Raw genomic sequence first — 20361 nt, forward strand, 5'->3', positions numbered from 1 at the left:
TAAATACAACAAAGTTGCACTTCTCTCTCCCCTCCCCCTCCTCACCGAAGTGGCTACTCGAAGTATCTAGTGGTAGGTGGGGGTGTAGGTAGGAGCCAATCAGGAGCCTGATTGGAGAACATTACCGCGTTCGTATTTGTTTAATCGTACTCCCCCAGTGAGAAGTGAAATCATATTGAAGATGCGGTCGATCTAAAAAGTCAGAATTGAGTAACAGCTGATAATCCTGACGTTTCTGGCGATAATATCATAGCATTCCTAAAGTCAAGACAAAAGGAAGATTTATCCTGTAGGTGAAGAAAAAAGAAATCTGACTCCTGGTCCATCACTCTGGAAAACACATCGAAAATGGATAACCCCCCTAAAATGGACAGTTCCAGTCCTCCAGACAACGGAAAACGTGAGAGCTTGCAAATGGCAGGTAAATCTTTTCATTTCATTCTAGTTGTGAAATAATGTACCTTTCAAATTTGTGTGTGTGTGACGATTTATCTTCTTCATCTTCGCGTAGAATCCAGGAATTCTAAACCGCTTGAAAAATACCTGTCCTTTACCAAGTTTTTAATTGTTCAAATATTAATAATACTTACCTTTTGTATGATATATTTTACGATAATTTTATGATTAAATTTTATAGCTATCTTTTGTGATTTATCTCGAAGGTTTATTCGCTTCTGCATAATGATTACACTAATCACTCATCTTTACATTTAAGTTTATTACTAAAAGTTTATCCTGATGAAACTCTTATAACTAATTTTTGTACCCGTTTTGATTACACAGTTAAAAAAAAAAGATAGCATACAACCTAGTTTTCAAAATTTTATTTTTCTCGGTGCGAATCGTTTTAAATTTGATTTTACTTTCCCAAGCTTAAGTCAAGGAAGTTAGCTTAAAGTGTGGTATTAACCTTGTTCATAATGAAATATATTTCATTTTTTATCTAAAATAAGATAGGGTAAAGTCATTTTTAACAATTCATCTAACCTACCGATCAGCGGGTCAAAAGCGATTCAGAACCGCTGTTAGACCTTTATGAACCAGATTTTTTTTTTTAAATTTAGGAAAAAAATAAAAGAGAAACTTCATTTGTTGCTTTACTGCACGCATGAGAAACACTCTCGTTGTTTTTCTTTTAGTTTTTCTTTATTATTTTCTTCTTTTCTCTTCTCTTTTTCCTTTTTCTCCTTTTTTCTTTTCTGCGTTGAATTAAAAATTTGGATTTAAACTCCTTATTTCAGCGAATTTATTTTTCATTCAGCAATTTTTTCGATGGAATTTGAAAGTCCTGTCGGTTCATCAATGACAAAAGAAACTAGCTAACAGTGAATACCGCTAGAGAGCCGTCATTTTTTTTGATCAGGATGGCGGATATTGCCTCCTCTCGACTTTTAGAAAAATGAAATTTATTCATACACGTGTTTTTGTATTCTGTTGTTTTGTTCATTTCATAACTTGTATTCAGTTGTATTGTTTTCTGTTTGATATTGATTAATAAGTATGATGCATTGTTTACTTTTTATTTAAAACATAGTTTTATTTCTAAAGTTACGCTTTGTCCGCTGCTTGATATTGATTAATTGAAAATAATCATAAATTGGCAGCAGAAGCTCATTTGCTCCGCCGCAAGGCTATGAGTGTAGCGTGAGGAAATGCCGAGTGAAAATTAAATCATAGCATTTTTTTTTTTTTTTTGAAATATGATTTCAGAAGTTTTTTTGTGTCGGTAATAGCAACAGTAATTTTCGCACCATTCTATCCAATTTCAGAAAAGAAAACAAAATGAAGGAGAATAGAAGAAAGAATGTAGGTACACAAACTTAAAACAGTGAGGAGAAATGAAGTAAAACCAGAAGTAAATGAAAACAATTACAAATTTCTGGTAATGAAATTGTGCCGAATCGTTCATTTTTATGCCAAAGGTCGACAACCGAAGGCCCTCAGGCTGCATACGGCCCACATTGAATGTTTATCTGGTCCACTGACTAGAAAAGGGAAAAATGTTCAATAAAAATAAAACAATGCTTTGATTTCTTTTTATTTAGCAAATGTGTCTCATTTCAGTCTTGGAATAAAGTTAGTAAAATATTATATTTTACGCAAGTACTTGATTCGAAATGCCAGTTGAGATAACTGAACAGCTCGCTTTTATTAATCCTTATTTTACTTACTTTATGAAACTGAACTTCCAAAAAATTGCAGACATGTGTTTTTGGTTGAGATAAGCCTTTTTGCTTTTCTTCATCCGTAGACACACTTTTTATGCAACGAAAAAGAGGTTCCTTGTAACTCAGCAACACGTGTCGGATTTTTTTTTAAAATTTTCTTCTTCATTAAACTTTGCTTACCATTTTTTGCTTTAGCACAAAGGTGGTGTTTTTATTTCTTAATTTAGTTTCTATTTTGAAAAATAATGTTCTTTATTCATTTTTTTTGATGCGCGATGATTAAGCCAGTAATAAAGAGAGTCATTTGTTATGTTTATCATTTATTTTGTATTTATCATTTGTAACTTTCAATAAAAATGTATTGTTTTGTTTCTGAACTCGGCTGCTATTTTATGAAATGACGTTATTTATTTCATTTTTAATACGCGATAAGTAAGTCATTATTAAAGAGTGAAATATGTTATGTTTACCATTAATTTTGTGTTTAGCATTTACAAGTTTCGACAAAAATGTATTGTTTTATTTCTTAATTCGGTTGTTATTTTATCAACTGATGTTACTAATTTCATTTTTAGCGCATGATAATTAAGTCATTAATAAAGAGAGTTATTTGTTATGTTTACCATTAATTTTGTGTTTAACATTTACAAGTTTCGACAAAGAATGCATTGTTTTATTGCTTAATTCGGTTGCTATTTTATGAAATGATGTTAGTTATTTAATTTTTTATACGCGATAATTAAGGCATTAAGAGTAGGCTTGCCAGATTTTTGAAATGCTCAACCGGGGCACCGGAAGAATGCCCCCCACCCCTTCTCCCCAGTGTTGCTAATATCCAAAGGGGTACATGCCCCTGCCTGATTTTGGGAGTTTTTTATATGGCAGTTTATTCGAGATGTAAATATTTGCGATTTATTTCAGTTAGGAAAAACACGTTGAATGCGGAGTAAAAAATTGCAAACATTTAGATATTCTTTTTATTTTATAGGACTTTTTTAGACAGTCTTTTTTGGTTCCAATCTTGTTGTAAAAATCTCACAAGCTAATCTGGTATTAATTTTACAAGTCAATGTTGTAAATGATAAAGTAATTATCCTAAATAATCCTTCACAATTAATGATTTTTAGACCTTTTTGGTCATTTGTAATCAAATTTGTCATTTTCCGGGACGTGAAGTAAACCGGCCGGGACACCGGGATTTTGTTTGAAAACCGGGACGTCTGGCAAGCCTAATTAAGAGAGTCATTTGTTTTGTTTACCATTGACGTTGTTTTTATCATTTAGTTTTCATCACAAATATTATGTTTATATTTCGTAACTTAGTTGCTATTTTGTGAAATAATGTTAGTTATTTCCTTCTAAATACGCGATAAGTAAACAATCAATGAAGATAGACGTTTGTTATGCTATTTATGAATTTGAATGATATCCCCATCCAGCCCAGATCTTCTCTTTTTATCAATGTGTCGAGAAATTTTACACAAGTTATGTAATTCTTTGAAATTTTAGGCAAGCAGCCGCTTGATCTAATAGACGTGGTCAATGATTTACAAAACAAACTAGCTTTAGGTGGCCATACCTTGGATATAGCACTCCCGCAAATTGTTGTTGTTGGCTGTCAGAGTGCAGGAAAAAGCAGCGTTTTAGAGAGCTTCGTTGGAAGGTATTATATTTTATTTATACCTTTCTTGACTTTAATTTACACTGTGATTTTTTTCACCTGTTCAATGCAAAATAGAAATATTCTTTAATTTTCTGAAGAACATTTCGAAATCTTCTCTAATTAATTTTTATTACAAGAATTGCAACAAAATTGATATTTCTCTGAAATTCATATCACCAGTGCAGTAATTGAAAAAAGAAAAAAAAATGTTTGGGCAACATTTCATCATCTTTACAATAATAGCAATAATTAAAAAAAAAGCAACTATTTTCCGGAACGGTTTTCTCTTGCGTTCCACCTCTCCTCCCCCTAAACTGCAAACCTTCGTATCATTGGTGAGTTAGTTTATTATTTTTCTCTTATTTGCTGCTTTTCCGAAATAAATAGCACTTTTCTTAAATTTATGCACAAAAAAAAAAAAAAAAAAAAAAAAGCGTATTCGCAATTTTTTAAGGTTACTTTAAAGCTCTTTCCCGAAAAAATTTCATAAAACTAAAAAATACTGCCAATATTTTTAAAATTATTTTTTATTGTAGTTACTGTTTTTTATTAATTATAAAAAGCTTCATTTTTTAGCTACTAATGTGAAAAATAAACCTAATACGTACGTGTAAAATAAAAAAATAAAAGCAAAATTTCGAATTTGTTGTAAAGAAAAAAGAGAAAAAATATCAGAGTTGAGATCTATGTATTTTCATTTGAGAATGACTTGTATACTGAACTCAATAAAATCTTTAAGAAAAAAATTTTTTAGACAAATATACGTCTTACGTTAAAACGTCTTCTTTTTTGAAAAAAAAAAAAAAAAAAAGGATACCTCAAAGAATTAATAAAGTCACTTTCTGAAATATAACTTAAATTCTCAAAAGAAAAAGGACCTTGGAAAAATTCCTCGGGCTGAAAGAAGCTTATTTAGTGTAGTTTCGCTTTCACGTGCTTGATTTTCGTTTTTCTTTGATAACGAACTCCGTCCTTATGTTACGATACGTAACACAAACATTGCAAGGATATCACTGTCCCCACGAATCACAACGGCAGCAGTCACATAGTGACAGGGTTGAGACGACTCTCTGTGAAACATCTGTGACATATTTCACTTGACAAAAGCATAGCCCTTTTTCGATGGTTTCCCAGATTTGAATCCTTCATCAATTAGTTGTGATGTGCACTTAAGAATATAAAGTTTTATAAGAATTTTAAAAAGCATTTCTATTATCTTAACTTACTTTGCATTTGAAATTTCATTCCTCAATTGACGAACCTCGCTTACGTGAGTTTACGCACTAAACGTGTAACTGCTGCTTCTTAAGAGGAGTCTTTTTCACACTTTCCCTACTTCCTTGCATTATGGTTTTGTTAAGAAGAGCACGTATATGCGAGGTGCAAGAGGGATGAAGTTGAAAAAATGATTTCTCTCACCAAAGCTGCTTAAACTGAAATATAAATTCATTCATTCACCGCTAGCTCAGTCATTTCCAGCCAAGGACTGCAGTTTCGTCCTTATCAGCCCGGCATAGGAGTGACTGAAGCCAAGCCATGCAATAGCTAACAGGCCTGTAGGGAACCCCCCATTTACCTCGAGTCATGGAGTAGGAGAAAGCGCCGAAGCACACCTATAAGAAAAGAAAAAGGGGGGGGGGGAGGAGTAAGCTTATGGCCTCGCTAGGGCTGCGAGGCCGCTTATGAGGGTATCTATTTGTTGCTGTTGGGTTTGGAGCTGGGAGAGGACCTGGGCGAGAAGAGCCAGGACCTGGCTGGAGTCGGGGGCAGTGAGCTGTTGCAGGGAAACTGGTATGAAATGGAGGTGGAAAACATCTTAGGGAAGCCAAGATTGCCAAACAAACTGGTAGCTAATATAGAATTTACACTGACCAGACGAGTGACCGAAGCAATGGTTCGGTTCAACTCGAATATTGAAGGCAAGGCATGTATATTCAATTAAGTTACCGCCTTATAGCCAGGGCTAAGCTGCTTCTGCTGCTAAATGACTTTTACAAAAACTTATTCGCGATTTTATATTTCTGAATATGAGCAACAAATCTAAAAATGTTGAAAATAAAACTTATTTGTGAATTTGCGTGCTTGTGTGAGTGTGGCTCGAGTACAGAAAAATCGCTAAGGCCAAAATGCATGAAAATTAGCGTACAAATGTAGTTTTTTTTTTTTTTTTGAAGATGTGCATCGAATTGCCTGACTCTTGATAAATAATTGATAATTTTTCAGAGAATTCCTCCCACGTGGGAGTGACGTAGTGACAAGAAGACCAACAGTTGTACAACTTCACCCATCAACCGGAGAAGGTAAGATTTTTCTTTTTTTTTCTTCTTCTTTAATGCATTAAAAAAATTTAAAATTAAAAAAAATAAATAAATTAAAAAATTTAAAAAGAATATATATTGTTGATGGCTTTTTCAAGACTTGCAGCATATTCACCGCAGTTTCCTATGGCGTAAATTTTGATTAATCGTGCCACAAAGAGCGAAATTTTTTTAAAACTATTTAAGGTATTTTTTGAACCGTTCAAAATGTTTTAATCTTAAAGATAACACACACACAAAAAAGGCACGGAAAAAAGTGCAGATTCTGAATATGTTCTGAACTTTTAGTTTCAAGAATTAGAAAAAACTTTTTTTATAAAAATCGAAATACCATACGCAAGTCAGAAATAAAAATAGGTGAATTAAAGGAAATTAATTCAAGGGGCAAATGTTATTATTAGGACGACGGAGTAGTAGGGAAAATAACCAACTCTCAACTCCGACTCCGACCCCTTATCCTCAAAACAAGTCTAACTCCGACTTCTACTCTGCAGTCCTGGTTTTTACTTTGAAACAATGTTCGGTGCAATGATTTGCTTGAATTTTCCTTCTAAAGTTTTAATGTCTTCACACAAAAGGAAATTCAGAGTCTATTATGTTTTAACAGAAAGAGCTGTGCAGACGATTTTATATTCTTTTTTTGATGATGAAACTTATTTATTGCAGTGGACATTTTATTATTTTTCGTTTTTTTTATCATTACTTTTTAGCATTAGTGAAAAATCGGGGAATTTTATCTTTTTACCTGAAAGGAAGAGCTTAACGAACGATTTTTTTTCTTTTCTTTTCTTTCTTTCTTTCTTTTTTTTTTTTGATGTACGGTAACGGCACCAGTAACAGACATGCTGAAGACATCGCTCTCATGTTATCTTAATTTTCTGAGTATTTTAGACTTTTTAAACTATTTTTCTCTCATGCAACAACATCTCATCTAACGTTTGGTTGTTTATGGATCCTCTGAATGAGTTCTTCTATTTTTATTTGCTCAATTTCGAACAGAGGTCCGACGCCAGTGACAGACACCGAAAAATCTGATGATACCCAGTAACAGATAGGATGAGGAAAAGATGAGTAATGGACAAAATTTCCCTTTTCTCTTTAAAATGTGCAAAAGTTATTTATATTTAGAACTAAAGCCTTATTAAATTCAAATGAACATGAAACACCAGCTGACCTCTTGGTGGCTGTGCATAACCTTCAACTACTGCCTTGTATATATAAATACCAACAGGCTCATAAAATTCACTCTGATAACACTAAATGGTTGCACCGTATTCATGGTCTACTGCAGCACCAGTTTTACCCACCAAAAATTCTTATTATTGAAATCCAAACTTACGACTGTCTGTTACTGGACCCTTGTCTGTTGCTGTTATTGTTGTTATTGTTATTATTATTATTATTATTATCATTATTATCCTTATCATCATCATCATCAGTATTATTATCATTATCATTACTATCATTATTATTATCATTATCAGTATTATTATTATTATTATCATTATCATTATTATTATCATCATTATCATCATCATCAGCAGCAGCGTCATTATTATTATTATTGTTATTATTATTATTAAATATTATTATTATTATTATTATTATTATTATTATTATTAGAAAGCAATCGAAGAATATATTAATTGCATAGTTTAAAAGGTGCTGCTACTTTATTTGTTCGTTTATTTTTTTTTAAACGTATCGATTTTTTCAGACAAGCGAAGAATATTTTGTTTCTAGAAATCAGCTAAAAATGATAAAAAGGCATCTTTGACAAAAATTTACAGTCTTAGCTAATTTAGTGAGTAGTAGGCTCGTTTAGTTCCGGAATGAATTTTTTCTTCAGAGTAGCAAAAGAAGCTACTATATAGCTATTTTCAGAGACATTTTAATTTATGGTGTCCCCCGCCCTCACACGCAAACAAAAAATATGTTTTGTATTTTTGTAATTTTTTTTTCGGCTCTGTTTTTATTTTTGTGTTTTGACGAAACTTTCCCCAGACTCATATGTAACCGTTTCCCCTCAATATTGTGCTATATTTTCGTTGAAATTTGATAGATTCAAATAATGTAATTTAAGGGGAGTATCCCATTTGTAGAAAATATTCAGAAGAAGTTTTTATACTTTTTATTTACTACTAAGTCCACTTTGGGCATCACTTCTAGTATAGGTGTGTCTTGGGGATAACGGTCCTCCAGCCTCCTTTTCCCCTCCGTTGTGACGCTACAGGCTATATTATTGTGTTACTATTTATTCTAAGGGGGTTTTCCTATTTTATTGTCAAAACTCAACATGTTTCTGATTTTTTTAGAGTATGGCATATTTTTGCACAAAGAAAAGGAAAAGTTTACAGATTTTGCAAAAATTAAAAAGGAGATTTTAGATGAAACAAATCGCAAACCCGGACCGATTGGATTTTCTCCCGATCCAATATCTCTCAAGATATTTTCTCCCAAGGGTGAGTTAAAATTTTTATTTTGCATTGATATTGTGAGTAGTTACTTTAAAAATTAACTTCTGAATTTCAAGTAACATTGAATCTGCTTTTCAGTGCTGGGAAATGTAGTGGACAAAATTATCAGCTAAACATTTTTTATTTGCTTATCTGTGATAGAAAATCATTCTAATCGTTCCAACTTGTATACTGTTTCCGGTTGGTCAAGTCCATTCTTCTAAAAAAAATCCGAAACGATCCTGGAAAACAAATGGGCAGTTAATGTTCCTAATTTCTTCCAGGAACACATCTGCCGAAAACCAGGAGAAGGTGTCTGCGAAAAGTTACTAACTTTTACTGAAATTAACCTGCAATCTTTTTGAAAAAGTAAGAAACCTACCTAATCAAAACCAGTCATGTTTCTGTTATAACTCAGGAACCTCAATTGAATACTTATATACGTTAAATGTAATAGCTTGGAGCGCTCCTAAAGCAAAAATAGCCGAAGCCGAGACGGAATAGGGAAGTTGCAACCTATTAAATGTTCATATTTTGACTATTGGATATTGTTAATTACCCTCAAAACTAAAAAATTCACCATCGCCGAATTTTAAAACACCATGATTGATTTTTAATAAATTTTTAAAAATCCACGCGCAAAAGTGCGCTCTTCTGAAATATCATGAGCTTACGTCACAGGACACTAATGGGCAGCCTACCGCCGAAGATCCCTTGTTTTCGCTACGGACATTTTGAGAGCGCTGATATTTTTATTTTTTTAAAAATTCAATGATCTTTTTGAACACACTATGGAGGCCGGATTCGTTAAAAAGCACAATCTAATAATCTTCCTCAAGTAACATCAATGATGGTATTCGAAAATTTTCAAGAGGATGAGAGGTTTAATGTTCCAGAAACGCGAGGAGTTAAATGCGAAGAGGTAAGCCTTACGTTTCGTCTTCGAAGTCAACTGTACGTCCTTCGGCTTCTCCCGCGGCGGAAGAGCGCATGACGTCACTTCCTGTGCCATTTGACGTCACAATTCCTTGAACTTTAAAAATTAATTAAAAAAAAACTGCTTATCGTATGGCAAAAATTTTTTCACCTATGATGTTCATACATGTTACTTTATCATATAAAAAAAAAAAAAAAATGAAAAATGGAAAACTTCCCTATGGTAAGCACTTTCTTCAAAGCTACAACATTCGGTGACTGCATTTACGCCTCAGATTTGAGCTTAGACAAAGTGACTGAAAGCAAAACACTTTAAAAAAAATAATTTGTATGCTGACATTTTGAATTCAAATTATGTTTTTCGCAATCACGAGTGTGTGTATGTAGGCGTGTGTGTTTGTGTGTGGGGGGTGTGTGTGTTTGTATGTAGAGGGTATATGTATGTGTGTGTAGCCATGTGTGTTTGTGTCTGTGTGCTGGCATAAGTGTGTGGGTAGTTGTGTATATGAATGTGCGTGTGTGTGGGGGGGGGAGTTATGTGTATGTGTGTGTAGGCATATGTGTCTGTGTCTGTGTGCATGCATGAATGTGTGGGTAGTTGTGTGTATGTGTTTGTGTATGTGCGTGTAGGTGTATGTGTGTGCATGTGTTAGTGTGTGTGTTTGTGTGTGTGCGTGCAGGGGGTATGTGTATATGTGTAGGCATGTGTGTTTGTGTCTGTGTGCTGGCATAAGTGTGTGGTAGTTGTGTATATGAATGTGTGTGTGTGAGGGGTATGTGTATGTGTTTGTAGGCATATGTGTTTGTGTCTGTGTGCAGGCATGAATGTGTGGGTAGTTGTGTGTTTGTGTATGTGTGTGTAGGTGTATATGTGTATGTGTTTGTGTGTGTGTGTGTGTGTGCGTGTGTGCGTACGTATAGTTGTAGTAGTGTAGTTGTAGTGTGTAGTTGTGTATGTTGCTGTGTATATATGCGTGTAGTTGTGTATGTATGCGCGTGTGTGTAGGATATGGATGCAACCTGGAGACTTCTTTCGCTATAGGAGCAGCATCGTGAGGACCCGGTCGACGGTGATGGTGCGGAGGGTGGCGGTAGGAAAATAAAATCAAAGGACATCAAAACAGTCAAATGAGAACAATAAGCAATCGTGATTGCTCAATAAAGAAGTCTAGTATATTTTTACACCAAGGGCGGATACAAGGGAAGGGCGATGGAGGAGATCGACCCTCCCTTGAGGGAATCTGCACCGGCAATTTTTCTGAATTCAAGTCCTAAAATGGTGTCGACCCTTGTTGATGATGTAAAGAAATAGAATAGGGTTCGAATCTCCCCCTCTAGAAACTTTTCGGAATTTAAATTTCATAAAGGCAATTTTAGACGATCTTTGGCGATGTTAGGAGAAGAAGTTTGGCTGCCTATCCTCGATCATTTTACAAAATGTAAGTCATAAATACGCGATTTCAGCCACCTCGTGTAATGTCAGGGGAAAGAACGGGTTCATTGACTATCCTCTGATAATTTTTCGAAACCGAAGTTTCAAAAAAGGACAATGTTTGACGACCTTTAATGATGTCGGAGAGGGGGAGGATGTTGAACATCATTGACTATATCTTTAAAATTAAGTTGTTTTAGGTGAAAATCATGTGGCAACTCGCCCCTCCCCGCAAGCATTTATTAATCAGATACGCAATACGACGTTAGTTCAAAAATCAATCGCCTCCTCCTTGGAAACTTTCTGGATCCGTCCTTGTTTTACACTGTTAGCTAAAAACTGTTTCGCACCACAGTGTAAAATCGGCATTCATGAAACTTACTGCTACTCAGGAAACTTTTTCGAACGTTATCCAGAACGAATGAGTAACATTTCGGATTGTTTTTACAATGTAGTCGTCAATTGTTGCACAAAACACTTGCAAAGACTCCAAATATGATAGATCCTTGCTGCATTGCCTCTGTAGAACATGAACAATACTTCCATATAATGCAATTAATTTTGATAATTTCCGTAAACAATATTTGAATTACATGTTTTGGCTCAGTAACGGAGGTCTCTTATGACATATCCTTTAAAGCCCCTTTACAAAACTTTCGGTCGTAAAAGCGATTTTTTCACAAAATATTCGTAGCTCAAAAGCTTTCCTTCCAGAATTAATCATAAAATTCTTCGGTAACATTGTTTCGTTCATTAGATTTAAGCTGAATAATTAAAAATAAAGGGAGAAAAAAAAGAAAGAAAAAGCGGAGAGAAAAAGATAAACTTCATAAAAACGTTTTATTTTTCACAAAAGGATTTTTTTCTTTTGTATTCTTCTCTAAGTTCAGATCCAAAAATAAAAACCCGGAGCGACCCCGACGTGTGATACTGGAGTGTAGATTGCTGAATTTCTACTACAGTACCACCAAAAATGAGCAACGAAACTTTGACCGCTAATTTAGGGCCAACACTTTCAAACATTTCATCATGATGGCATGACCTGAAGAATGTGCCATTACACGCTAAAGACTCAACAATAAAGTTGCATTTCATCATATTTTCAAACAGAATTTTTGTAGCATATTTTGCTTATTGTAACCATTTAAACAAAAATATATAGACTTCTTTTGTTACAGTATTGAAATTGACTGTGGTTGATTTACCTGGTCTGATTAGAAATGCTGTGACAGGTCAGCCAGAAGACAGCATGCAAATAGTTCGAGAAATGGTACTGAGCTACATCAGGCAACCTCAAACTCTTATTCTGGCAGTGTCACCTGCCAATCAAGATATAGCCAATTCTGATGCTCTTAACATTGCGAGAATTGCTGATCCTGACAGTAAGTAAATTCTCTTAAGTTACGTTAAATTATTACTTCTTCTCTTTTCATTTTTTTAAAGTATAATTATGTAGTGAAACTCCGTTACAACAAACTTCAAAGACCCTCGAATTTTATCCGCTGTAACTGGAATTTTGTTGTAGACGAGTTCAAGCAATATAAGGGCAATTAATTCGGGACTGAATATTTATTTCGTTGAAATGGATGTTTCGTTGTATTGGTATTTGTTGCGACGAAATTTCATTGCATTTAAAACTATATTATCTGAAAAACTGGAATTAAAAGTAAATGACCTGATTCTCTTTTCATGAAACGAGTGCAGTACATTAATGAAATGTAAGGTTTGTTAATTCATATACTTCTATTGCATTGAAAAAGATAATCCTTGTAGCACGTGTATGCAACTTTGCGAAATTTTTGTTTTACTACCTTTGTATTTACAATTTAGCATTTATAACTTGAGAATAAAAGTGTTGCTTGATTTTTAAAATTTAGTTGGTATTTTGTGAAATGATGCGATTTCCACCATTTTTTATGTGGAATAAATAAATATTTACTAAACAGGGACATTTGTAAAGCTATTTATTTATTTAAAAGAAATTGATCTTTCACTATGGCCCATCAAAATCTCTTTTCTTTTATTATCAGTGTGGCCGCTCTTGATCAAAGTATGCAGATTCCTGCACAAAACTTCTTCACCAAAACAATACTAAATCAACAGACTGCACTTAATTTTTGTGTGTGCATTTTTTTTTTTTTTTTAACACCTGACAAAAAAATAAAGGGATTTCAAGTTTGACGTGTGTATCTGGAGGTCTGTCTGTGCCATCGCAGCTCCTAAACGTATGAACCGATTTTGTAAATTCTTCTTTTTGTTTTTGTTCGAAAGGTAATACTATCGAGAGTGTTCTTAGCTGGTCTTGCTGGGACTTTAATCACCAGAGATATTAACAAAAAATCGTGAAAGTTTGCATCTTTGGTAATGTAGTTAATGAAATGTTACATATTAAAAGTATTGATACAAATCTAAATAACTAATTTTTTCTGCGTATGATGAAATTTGTATAGATTTACGAGTTGAATAAAACTTTAATATTAAGCATTTTTTGCAAATTTTAAGACAACTCTAAGCTTTCATTCACACGATTGGTAACGATTTTAATGTTGGCGAATGATGAGAGAAAGCTCAATGCTTTAAAAACAATCTGTTGCCATTTTCTATAGGTTAATAAATTAAGTACTTAGAATCACATATTGTGTTGATTATACTTGTACACTGTAAATGTTTAAGATTTCCCTCTAAATCTAAAGTGGTGGGATCTGTATTTGAGCTGAAACATATACATACTAAAACTTCTGTTCTTCCAAAAATGTAGCCTTTTTACCCGACTGCGCGTGCGCGACGCAAAGGAGAGTAATGTGTTTATCAGTCTATGTATGTATGTCCGTTTCTATGTGGCGTTCTACAGGCTAAACGCCTTGGCCAATTTTGGTAATTCTTACGTCAATCGATTTGTTTTAACCTTAAGAGTGTCACTAAACACATGACAGTAATCAAAAGTACCATTTCAAAAACCGGTTGCCATTTTGTCAGTTCGGGATTAGCGCACGTTGGGTGTTGCACACTGTGTCGCACGCTTCCTGCGTGTGACAAATGCAGGTAATTTTCGCTGCCTGAATTTTTTTGTTTACTAAGTCTATTAGGGTCTCAATGGCCGAGTGGTCTAAGCGATTGCTTCTTCCACTTGAGGCGGTGGGTCAAGACACCCTCGCTCTGGATGTACTTTCCCCTCTTTCTGATGTTAATTCTTTCTAGTGTTCTTTATATGTATTCTGTACTGTAATAAAAAATATATCATGCGTAACGAAGGCAAGACACTCAGATTGTAGTCCTCATCAAATAAACCAGTGCAATAAGCACCAAAAGAAAGAAAGTCTACTAATTCGATTTTCATCTCTAACATGTTGCAATTGTTTTTGCTTTGATTCAAGGGACTGAGTTTCGCGACGTGTACTTTCTTGACAGGCTTTTTTAGTTTTGCGAGAAAGATTTGACTGACGGGGGGACGGGGACGTTTCCGATGTCGCGTCATCATGAGTTATACAGGCTGTTTATATAGCTGTGCTGTGGTTGACTTAAGTTCGCGCATTTTTGCCGATGGTCAAGCACATGTAGCTTTAAGCCGAGTTAGATCCCTAGAGGGACTCATTATCAGTAGTTTAGACCACTGCAAGTTACTTAATAAACCTCACGATACAAGCAAACTCTCTCAATGAAATGACAAGGTTGCGAAATGTACCGTCTTATAATCATAATAACTAAGTCAGTGAAAGTTAACTAAAAAGTGTAAAATAAAAAATTATTAATTAAAAACAAAAAACCCGACTGCGTAAAAACCAAAAAAACTAAAAAGAAAAATGTATAAGTCCAGTAGTTTAGAATGTATTAAGTACTACTGAATAACTACACCGTTGAAATAGTTTTATAACCGTACACAGATAAGACAAATCATAAATTCAAAAGCAGAATAGAAGGATCAACAGTCAGAGCCCATTCAAATTTTACGGGGTTCCTTGAATTAGAAAGGAATGAGCCCCGACTGTTGATCCTTCTATTCTGCTTTTGAATTTATGAATTGTCTTATCTGTGTACGGTTATAAAACTATTTCAACGGTGTAGTTATTCAGTAGCACTTAACACATTCTAAACTACTGGGCTTATACATTTTCCTTTTTAGTTTTTTTTGGTTTTTACACAGTCGGGTTTTTTGTTTTTATTTAATATTTTTTTTTAAATATTGCATTATGTTGAATAATCTTAGCAGCAGTACTCATGCTAATTTTCCGTCAAATTATCCAGCATCTGCATATCTTTCGTTTACATACAGGGTGTCCCTCAACGACCGCATAAACTCTGCACAGCTACATTCCTCGTTGGGAGTACATATAAACTGCCCATAGAAGCGTTCCTGTACGATATATAGTTTACCAGAAAAATACGAAAAACAGAGTATGACATCACTGTCGGTGCAAGGAAAAAACACTTTATTGAACGTATCAACAACAGTCTTTGCATATCTTTCCAGACGACAATGTTTAAAACGTCATTTCACGTATTTGTTGTTATACGTAATGTACGTAAACTGCTGTTGATATGTCCAATAAAGTGTTTTTTCTTGCACCGGCAGCGACGTCATACTTTGTTTTTCGTATTTTTCTCGTAAACTATGGATCGTACAGGAACGCTTCTTTGGGCAGTTTTTATGTAACTCCCAACGATTGATCTAGCTGTCAGAGTTTATGCGGTCGTTTTGGGACAACCTGTATAAGTAACGATTTGTCTGTGGCTGCCTACGTGCGATGATCAATTCAACCTTTCTTGCCTGCCTAGTAAAACAATTATAATGAAAAAAATTTCGGCACCTTTAGGTTTTGTTATTTGTTGAAGTACTGATGAATAAAGACTTCTAAACTGTTTCTTTTTCTAATGAAATTTACTTTTAGGAGAAAGGACTATTGGTGTATTGACAAAATTAGATTTGATGGATGAAGGGACGAATGCAAGAGAAGTGCTTGAGAACAAAAAAATTCCGTTGAAAAGAGGTTTTTATTTCTATTATATGCTAACTTCATTAACTTTCTACAATACAAAACCAGGCAGATATTGTATAATATCTACCTGAAATTTTGATTTAAGTTGCTTCTTAATCCGGAAAAATATACCCAACTTATGATTGTAACTTTTAATATTTTTCACGTAATTTATACAAACATTTAAAAAAAGAATTGTTTCAGGATATGTTGGTGTTTTGAACAGAAGCCAAAAGGACATTGATGCAGGACGAGATATACAGTATATATTAAGAAAGGAGAAAGAATTCTTTACCTCAAGAGACTGTTACAGGTAAGCAATATATATATTTCTTCGACCTAAATTCAAAAAAATAAAGAAAATAAAAAAAAAAGAAAATAAAAAAATAACTAATAAAAAATAAATAAATAATAAAATAAAATAAATAAAAAATAAATAAATAAATAAAGCCAAGAGAGAGGGAGAGTGCTATCATTTCTTCCTATAGCTCGAAATAACTTCCCTATACTATTAAAGATCCGGACTTGGAATTCTGAATGGGAATTCCAGATACAGCCAATGGCTACCAAAATCACAAAAAAAAAAAAAAAAAATGGTAGCCACTGTTGTACTTTTGGTAGCCATTTTTTCTTAAATATGCAAGCAGCGCAAAAAAAGAAAAAAAAAAAACTATTCACTATTAGTAATATCAACATCAACGCAAAAAGATTAGGATGCTCTGCAAAAATAATAAACGTAATCTAATGGGATATATTTTTTAATATAAACGTATCAGCATACAACAAAAGGAAATATTTTACAAACTTTTAAATAATTCAAATGTTGGCAATTATAACTTAATGAAAGCAAATGTGAGACCTCATTCAGGTTTTGGTTTATGTATTAGTCTTTCGTTTCTGCCTAAAACGGTTATTTTTCGAGGAGTTAGAAATGTAAGGTCGTAATAGCAAAAAGAAACTTTTTAGGAAAAAAAAATAATTTGAATTTTGACATCTGGAATTCAAATTATGTTTTTCGCAATCACGAGTATGTATGTAGGCGTGTGTGTTTGTGTCTGTGTGCAAGCATGAGTGTGTGTATGTGTGTGAATGTAGGAGTGTGTGTGTGTGTGTAGGTGTGTATGTATGTGTGTGTATGTATGTGCGTATGTATGTATGTATGTGTGTGTAGATGTGTGTATGTGTGTGTAGATGTGTGTATGTGTGTGTAGATGTGTGTATGTGTGTGTAGATGTGTGTATGTATGCGTGTGTGTGTAGGATATGGACGCAACCTGGAGACGGTTTTTGCTAGAGGAGCAGCATCGTGAGGACGGCCGACGGTGGTGCTGCAGAGGGAGGCGAGGGGGAGGGGGAAATAAAATCATAGGAAATCAAAACTGTCAAGTGAGAACAATAAGCAATGTGATTGCTCAAAAAAAGAAAAAAAGGAAGAGGATTATTGTAAAATGTGAGTAGTTTTAAAAACGTCGGCAATCGTTTATTTTGTTACTAAGATTGAAAATATTAGGCCTGACATGATTGACTATTAAAAAATCTAGATAATGCTTACTGGAGACTCAAGAGAAGGGCTCAAATAGGATTGAAGGCGTGTTGTAATAGCTTGATATTATTTCTAACAAAAAAGAAACACGTGATCGCCACTTTTGGTAACTCATACTAGATGTTTTGGAAGCCATATTCAATTAAATAGTCTCCCGTTGGCGACTGGCGACCGCTTAGCTAGAGCTACTTTATTCAAGTAGAGCATAAACTTTGCTAGATAATTTCAGAAAGAGTGAAAAGAAGTATTAATTCAAACATTTACAAAAACAAATAATTAATAAATTAAGAAGATGACAGCGAACACTATATTTTTTTCCAAAAAGTATTTGAACGCTATGCGTAACATTCATCTATCTTACGTTCATGGAGGTTATGACCGCTACTTGAAGCCGCTCCTTCCTCCTTAGCTACGCCACTGCTATAAACAACAATCTGGACAAAGAACTGCATAAATGCTTAACGAAAGAATTACTTGACTTGCCTTTTGACACTGCTTAAAATATTATTGAAGAAAACAATTACCACTAGTCGACCCGTGCGAAACTCCGCACTGTGCTTCGAATCGTTTCATGAAGCATTTCGCTCTTTAAAAATTTCAAAGATAGAACGTTATGAAGAAGAACCGAAAAAAGTAAAGGAAAAAAAGTAAGCGCAGAAGAGAAGGCATGTATTTTGAAGACATCAGTAACAAAACCTCGTTAAATACAACGTTGTGATAATTTGATCATCGCTCACCTTTTGGTTGTACGTATTTTCAATGCAATCATAAATATCATTAAAAAAGTGGCTGAGTGACTCGTGAAAAAGCAGTAATTCTGCATGTGAAAAAATGGGCTGTGGCAAATACAGTCCTGCCCATGTGAGCATCTGACGGAAAATAAGAAACATTGAAGATATTTGTTGATAATAATTTTAATGCTTCATATCGTATTCGAATTAATAATCAAAGGTTTGCTGGGCGAAACTCATAATTTCAATTTAGCGTAGTATTTTTACATTTGTAACAAAGATCGAACACTTCTATTAGAAAAATCTACATTTCAGCATACAATGAAAATGTTTTTCTGCACAAAAAGGATTCCCTTGAGGTAAATGTAATACTTTTTTTGTGCTTACATTATGCTTAGTGGTCTGGACGGAGTCAAAGCTTAAAAAAAAAAAAAAAAAAAGGAAGAACACCCTTCGATTAACAGTAAACTTATCTGAATGATAACTGTAGCCTGCATGAAGGAGTCGAAACACCAAGTAGCATTCCCATCGCATTTTTTTATTGCCTTACGTGTGTTATCTGTTATATGTTATGAGTACATGTAATGCGCAATATTAATCTACATTTGCTATTGTGTCGAACAGTTCGGGCTTGCCCGAAGTTCAGATAGTTTATAGCCGAACGCTCTACCGAAAAAAACTTATCAATTTAACCGAGCAAGTGCCGAAGTCTAGTGATTTTAAGCTTTATTAAAAAAAATTAAAAAAAAAAAAAAAACAGGTTAATTAAAATTTTTTTTCTTGCCGAAAGCGACGCAAAAAATTGGAAAATTGTATTAGAACTTTGCTTAAAAAAAAAATCTGCATTAGAACTACAGGATGCATCAAGGTTTTGCAACAGCAAGGGGCGTTTCTGAAAACTTGATTTTAAGACCGTAAGTCTATTTTTCGTCATTAACCGGCCTGATAAGTTTTAAAATGAGGGGGGAATTTCTTCAAGAGATAAGAAAGATCTCGCATACTGACAGAAAAATAATCCATAGAAATAATATATAAGATAAGACATTGAAGAGAGGTGTTTTTATTTTTTAAAATTTTTACAATTTGTTATCGCAGGCTGCTTGCTTGAACCGTTATGGCTTAGATGGCAGCACGTTTTCATCATTTAACCGCATGGTTAAAATACAAAATAATTTGAACTAAGTTCTTTTTTAAGCGTAGCTTTTCGAATGTAGTAAAAATGTGATAGGCTATTTGTTTTTTGCCGAAAGAAGAAAAAAAAGCATATTTTCCCCGTCAAGTTGTTAGTAATTTTAATGTTTTACTTCGTGTTCTAAAAAATAGTTAGTTTTAAATGAAAAGTGTAATTTCAGTTTGAGGTAAAAAAATTTTTAGCTGTGAAAAGGGTCAAAAACTCATTAGAAGAATCTGTATCAATATACGATTTATTTATTTTTTTCTGAACAAAAAACAATTCCATTGTAGTCTGAAATCTTAAACCTGACACTTATATTTTCGCTTACATTATACTTTAATTTTCTGACCGGAGCCAAAGCTTGAAAAAAAAAAAAAAAAAAAAAAAAACCTTACAAGTAAGAATCAATTTAGCTGCATATGGCATCAAGTTTTCATAACAGCAAGGAGCATTTCCATCTCCTTTATTCTATTACTTCATATTTGTTATTCATTGTTATGAAGTGTTCATGTAATGCACGATATCTCTCTAACTTTTTGATGCAAATTGTCCGGACATGGGCCCGACCACTGGTTCTTCTGGTTTCCAGTCGAACGCTCTGCCGTTCGAGCTATTCAGCTCTGTCGGTCAGAGTGCAAGTAAAAGTGTTAAATTTAACCGAAAACTTCAATCTGGTGCTTTAAAACAGGTTTTTTTTTTGACAGAAAAAACAATTTTTAGACCGTGGGTCTATTTTCCGTCATTAGCCTGCACGATAATCTATAAAATAAGGGGTAAATCAAAGAAATCGATGAAGAATTGAGGAAGTTCTCGCGTAGGAACGAAAAACAGGCTACAGAAATAATGTATAAGGATAGTGTTTGAATTAATTGGGACAAAGCTGTTATTTTGCGGATTTTTAAGTTGATTGCCAGCTAGCTCCAGCAGGTCCGAATAAGCTGTTATATCTGTCTTAATGCGATCTGGAT

General features: G+C 33.9%; 1 protein-coding gene across 1 annotated transcript in view; it reads left to right on the forward strand.

The window, feature by feature from the left end:
- The first annotated feature begins 348 nt into the window (after positions 1-348).
- The window catches only part of LOC129227964 (dynamin-1-like), a 57590-nt gene continuing 37577 nt past the window's right edge, over positions 349-20361 (forward strand). Inside the window, exons 1-7 of the mRNA XM_054862589.1 lie at positions 349-421; positions 3678-3831; positions 6055-6131; positions 8465-8611; positions 12152-12355; positions 15860-15958; positions 16151-16259. Of these exons, the coding sequence (XP_054718564.1) occupies positions 349-421; positions 3678-3831; positions 6055-6131; positions 8465-8611; positions 12152-12355; positions 15860-15958; positions 16151-16259 (863 nt within the window). The remainder of the gene's footprint in view (positions 422-3677; positions 3832-6054; positions 6132-8464; positions 8612-12151; positions 12356-15859; positions 15959-16150; positions 16260-20361) is intronic.

This window comes from Uloborus diversus, chromosome 8 (assembly GCF_026930045.1).
Source record: "Uloborus diversus isolate 005 chromosome 8, Udiv.v.3.1, whole genome shotgun sequence".
NCBI lineage: Eukaryota > Metazoa > Arthropoda > Arachnida > Araneae > Uloboridae > Uloborus > Uloborus diversus.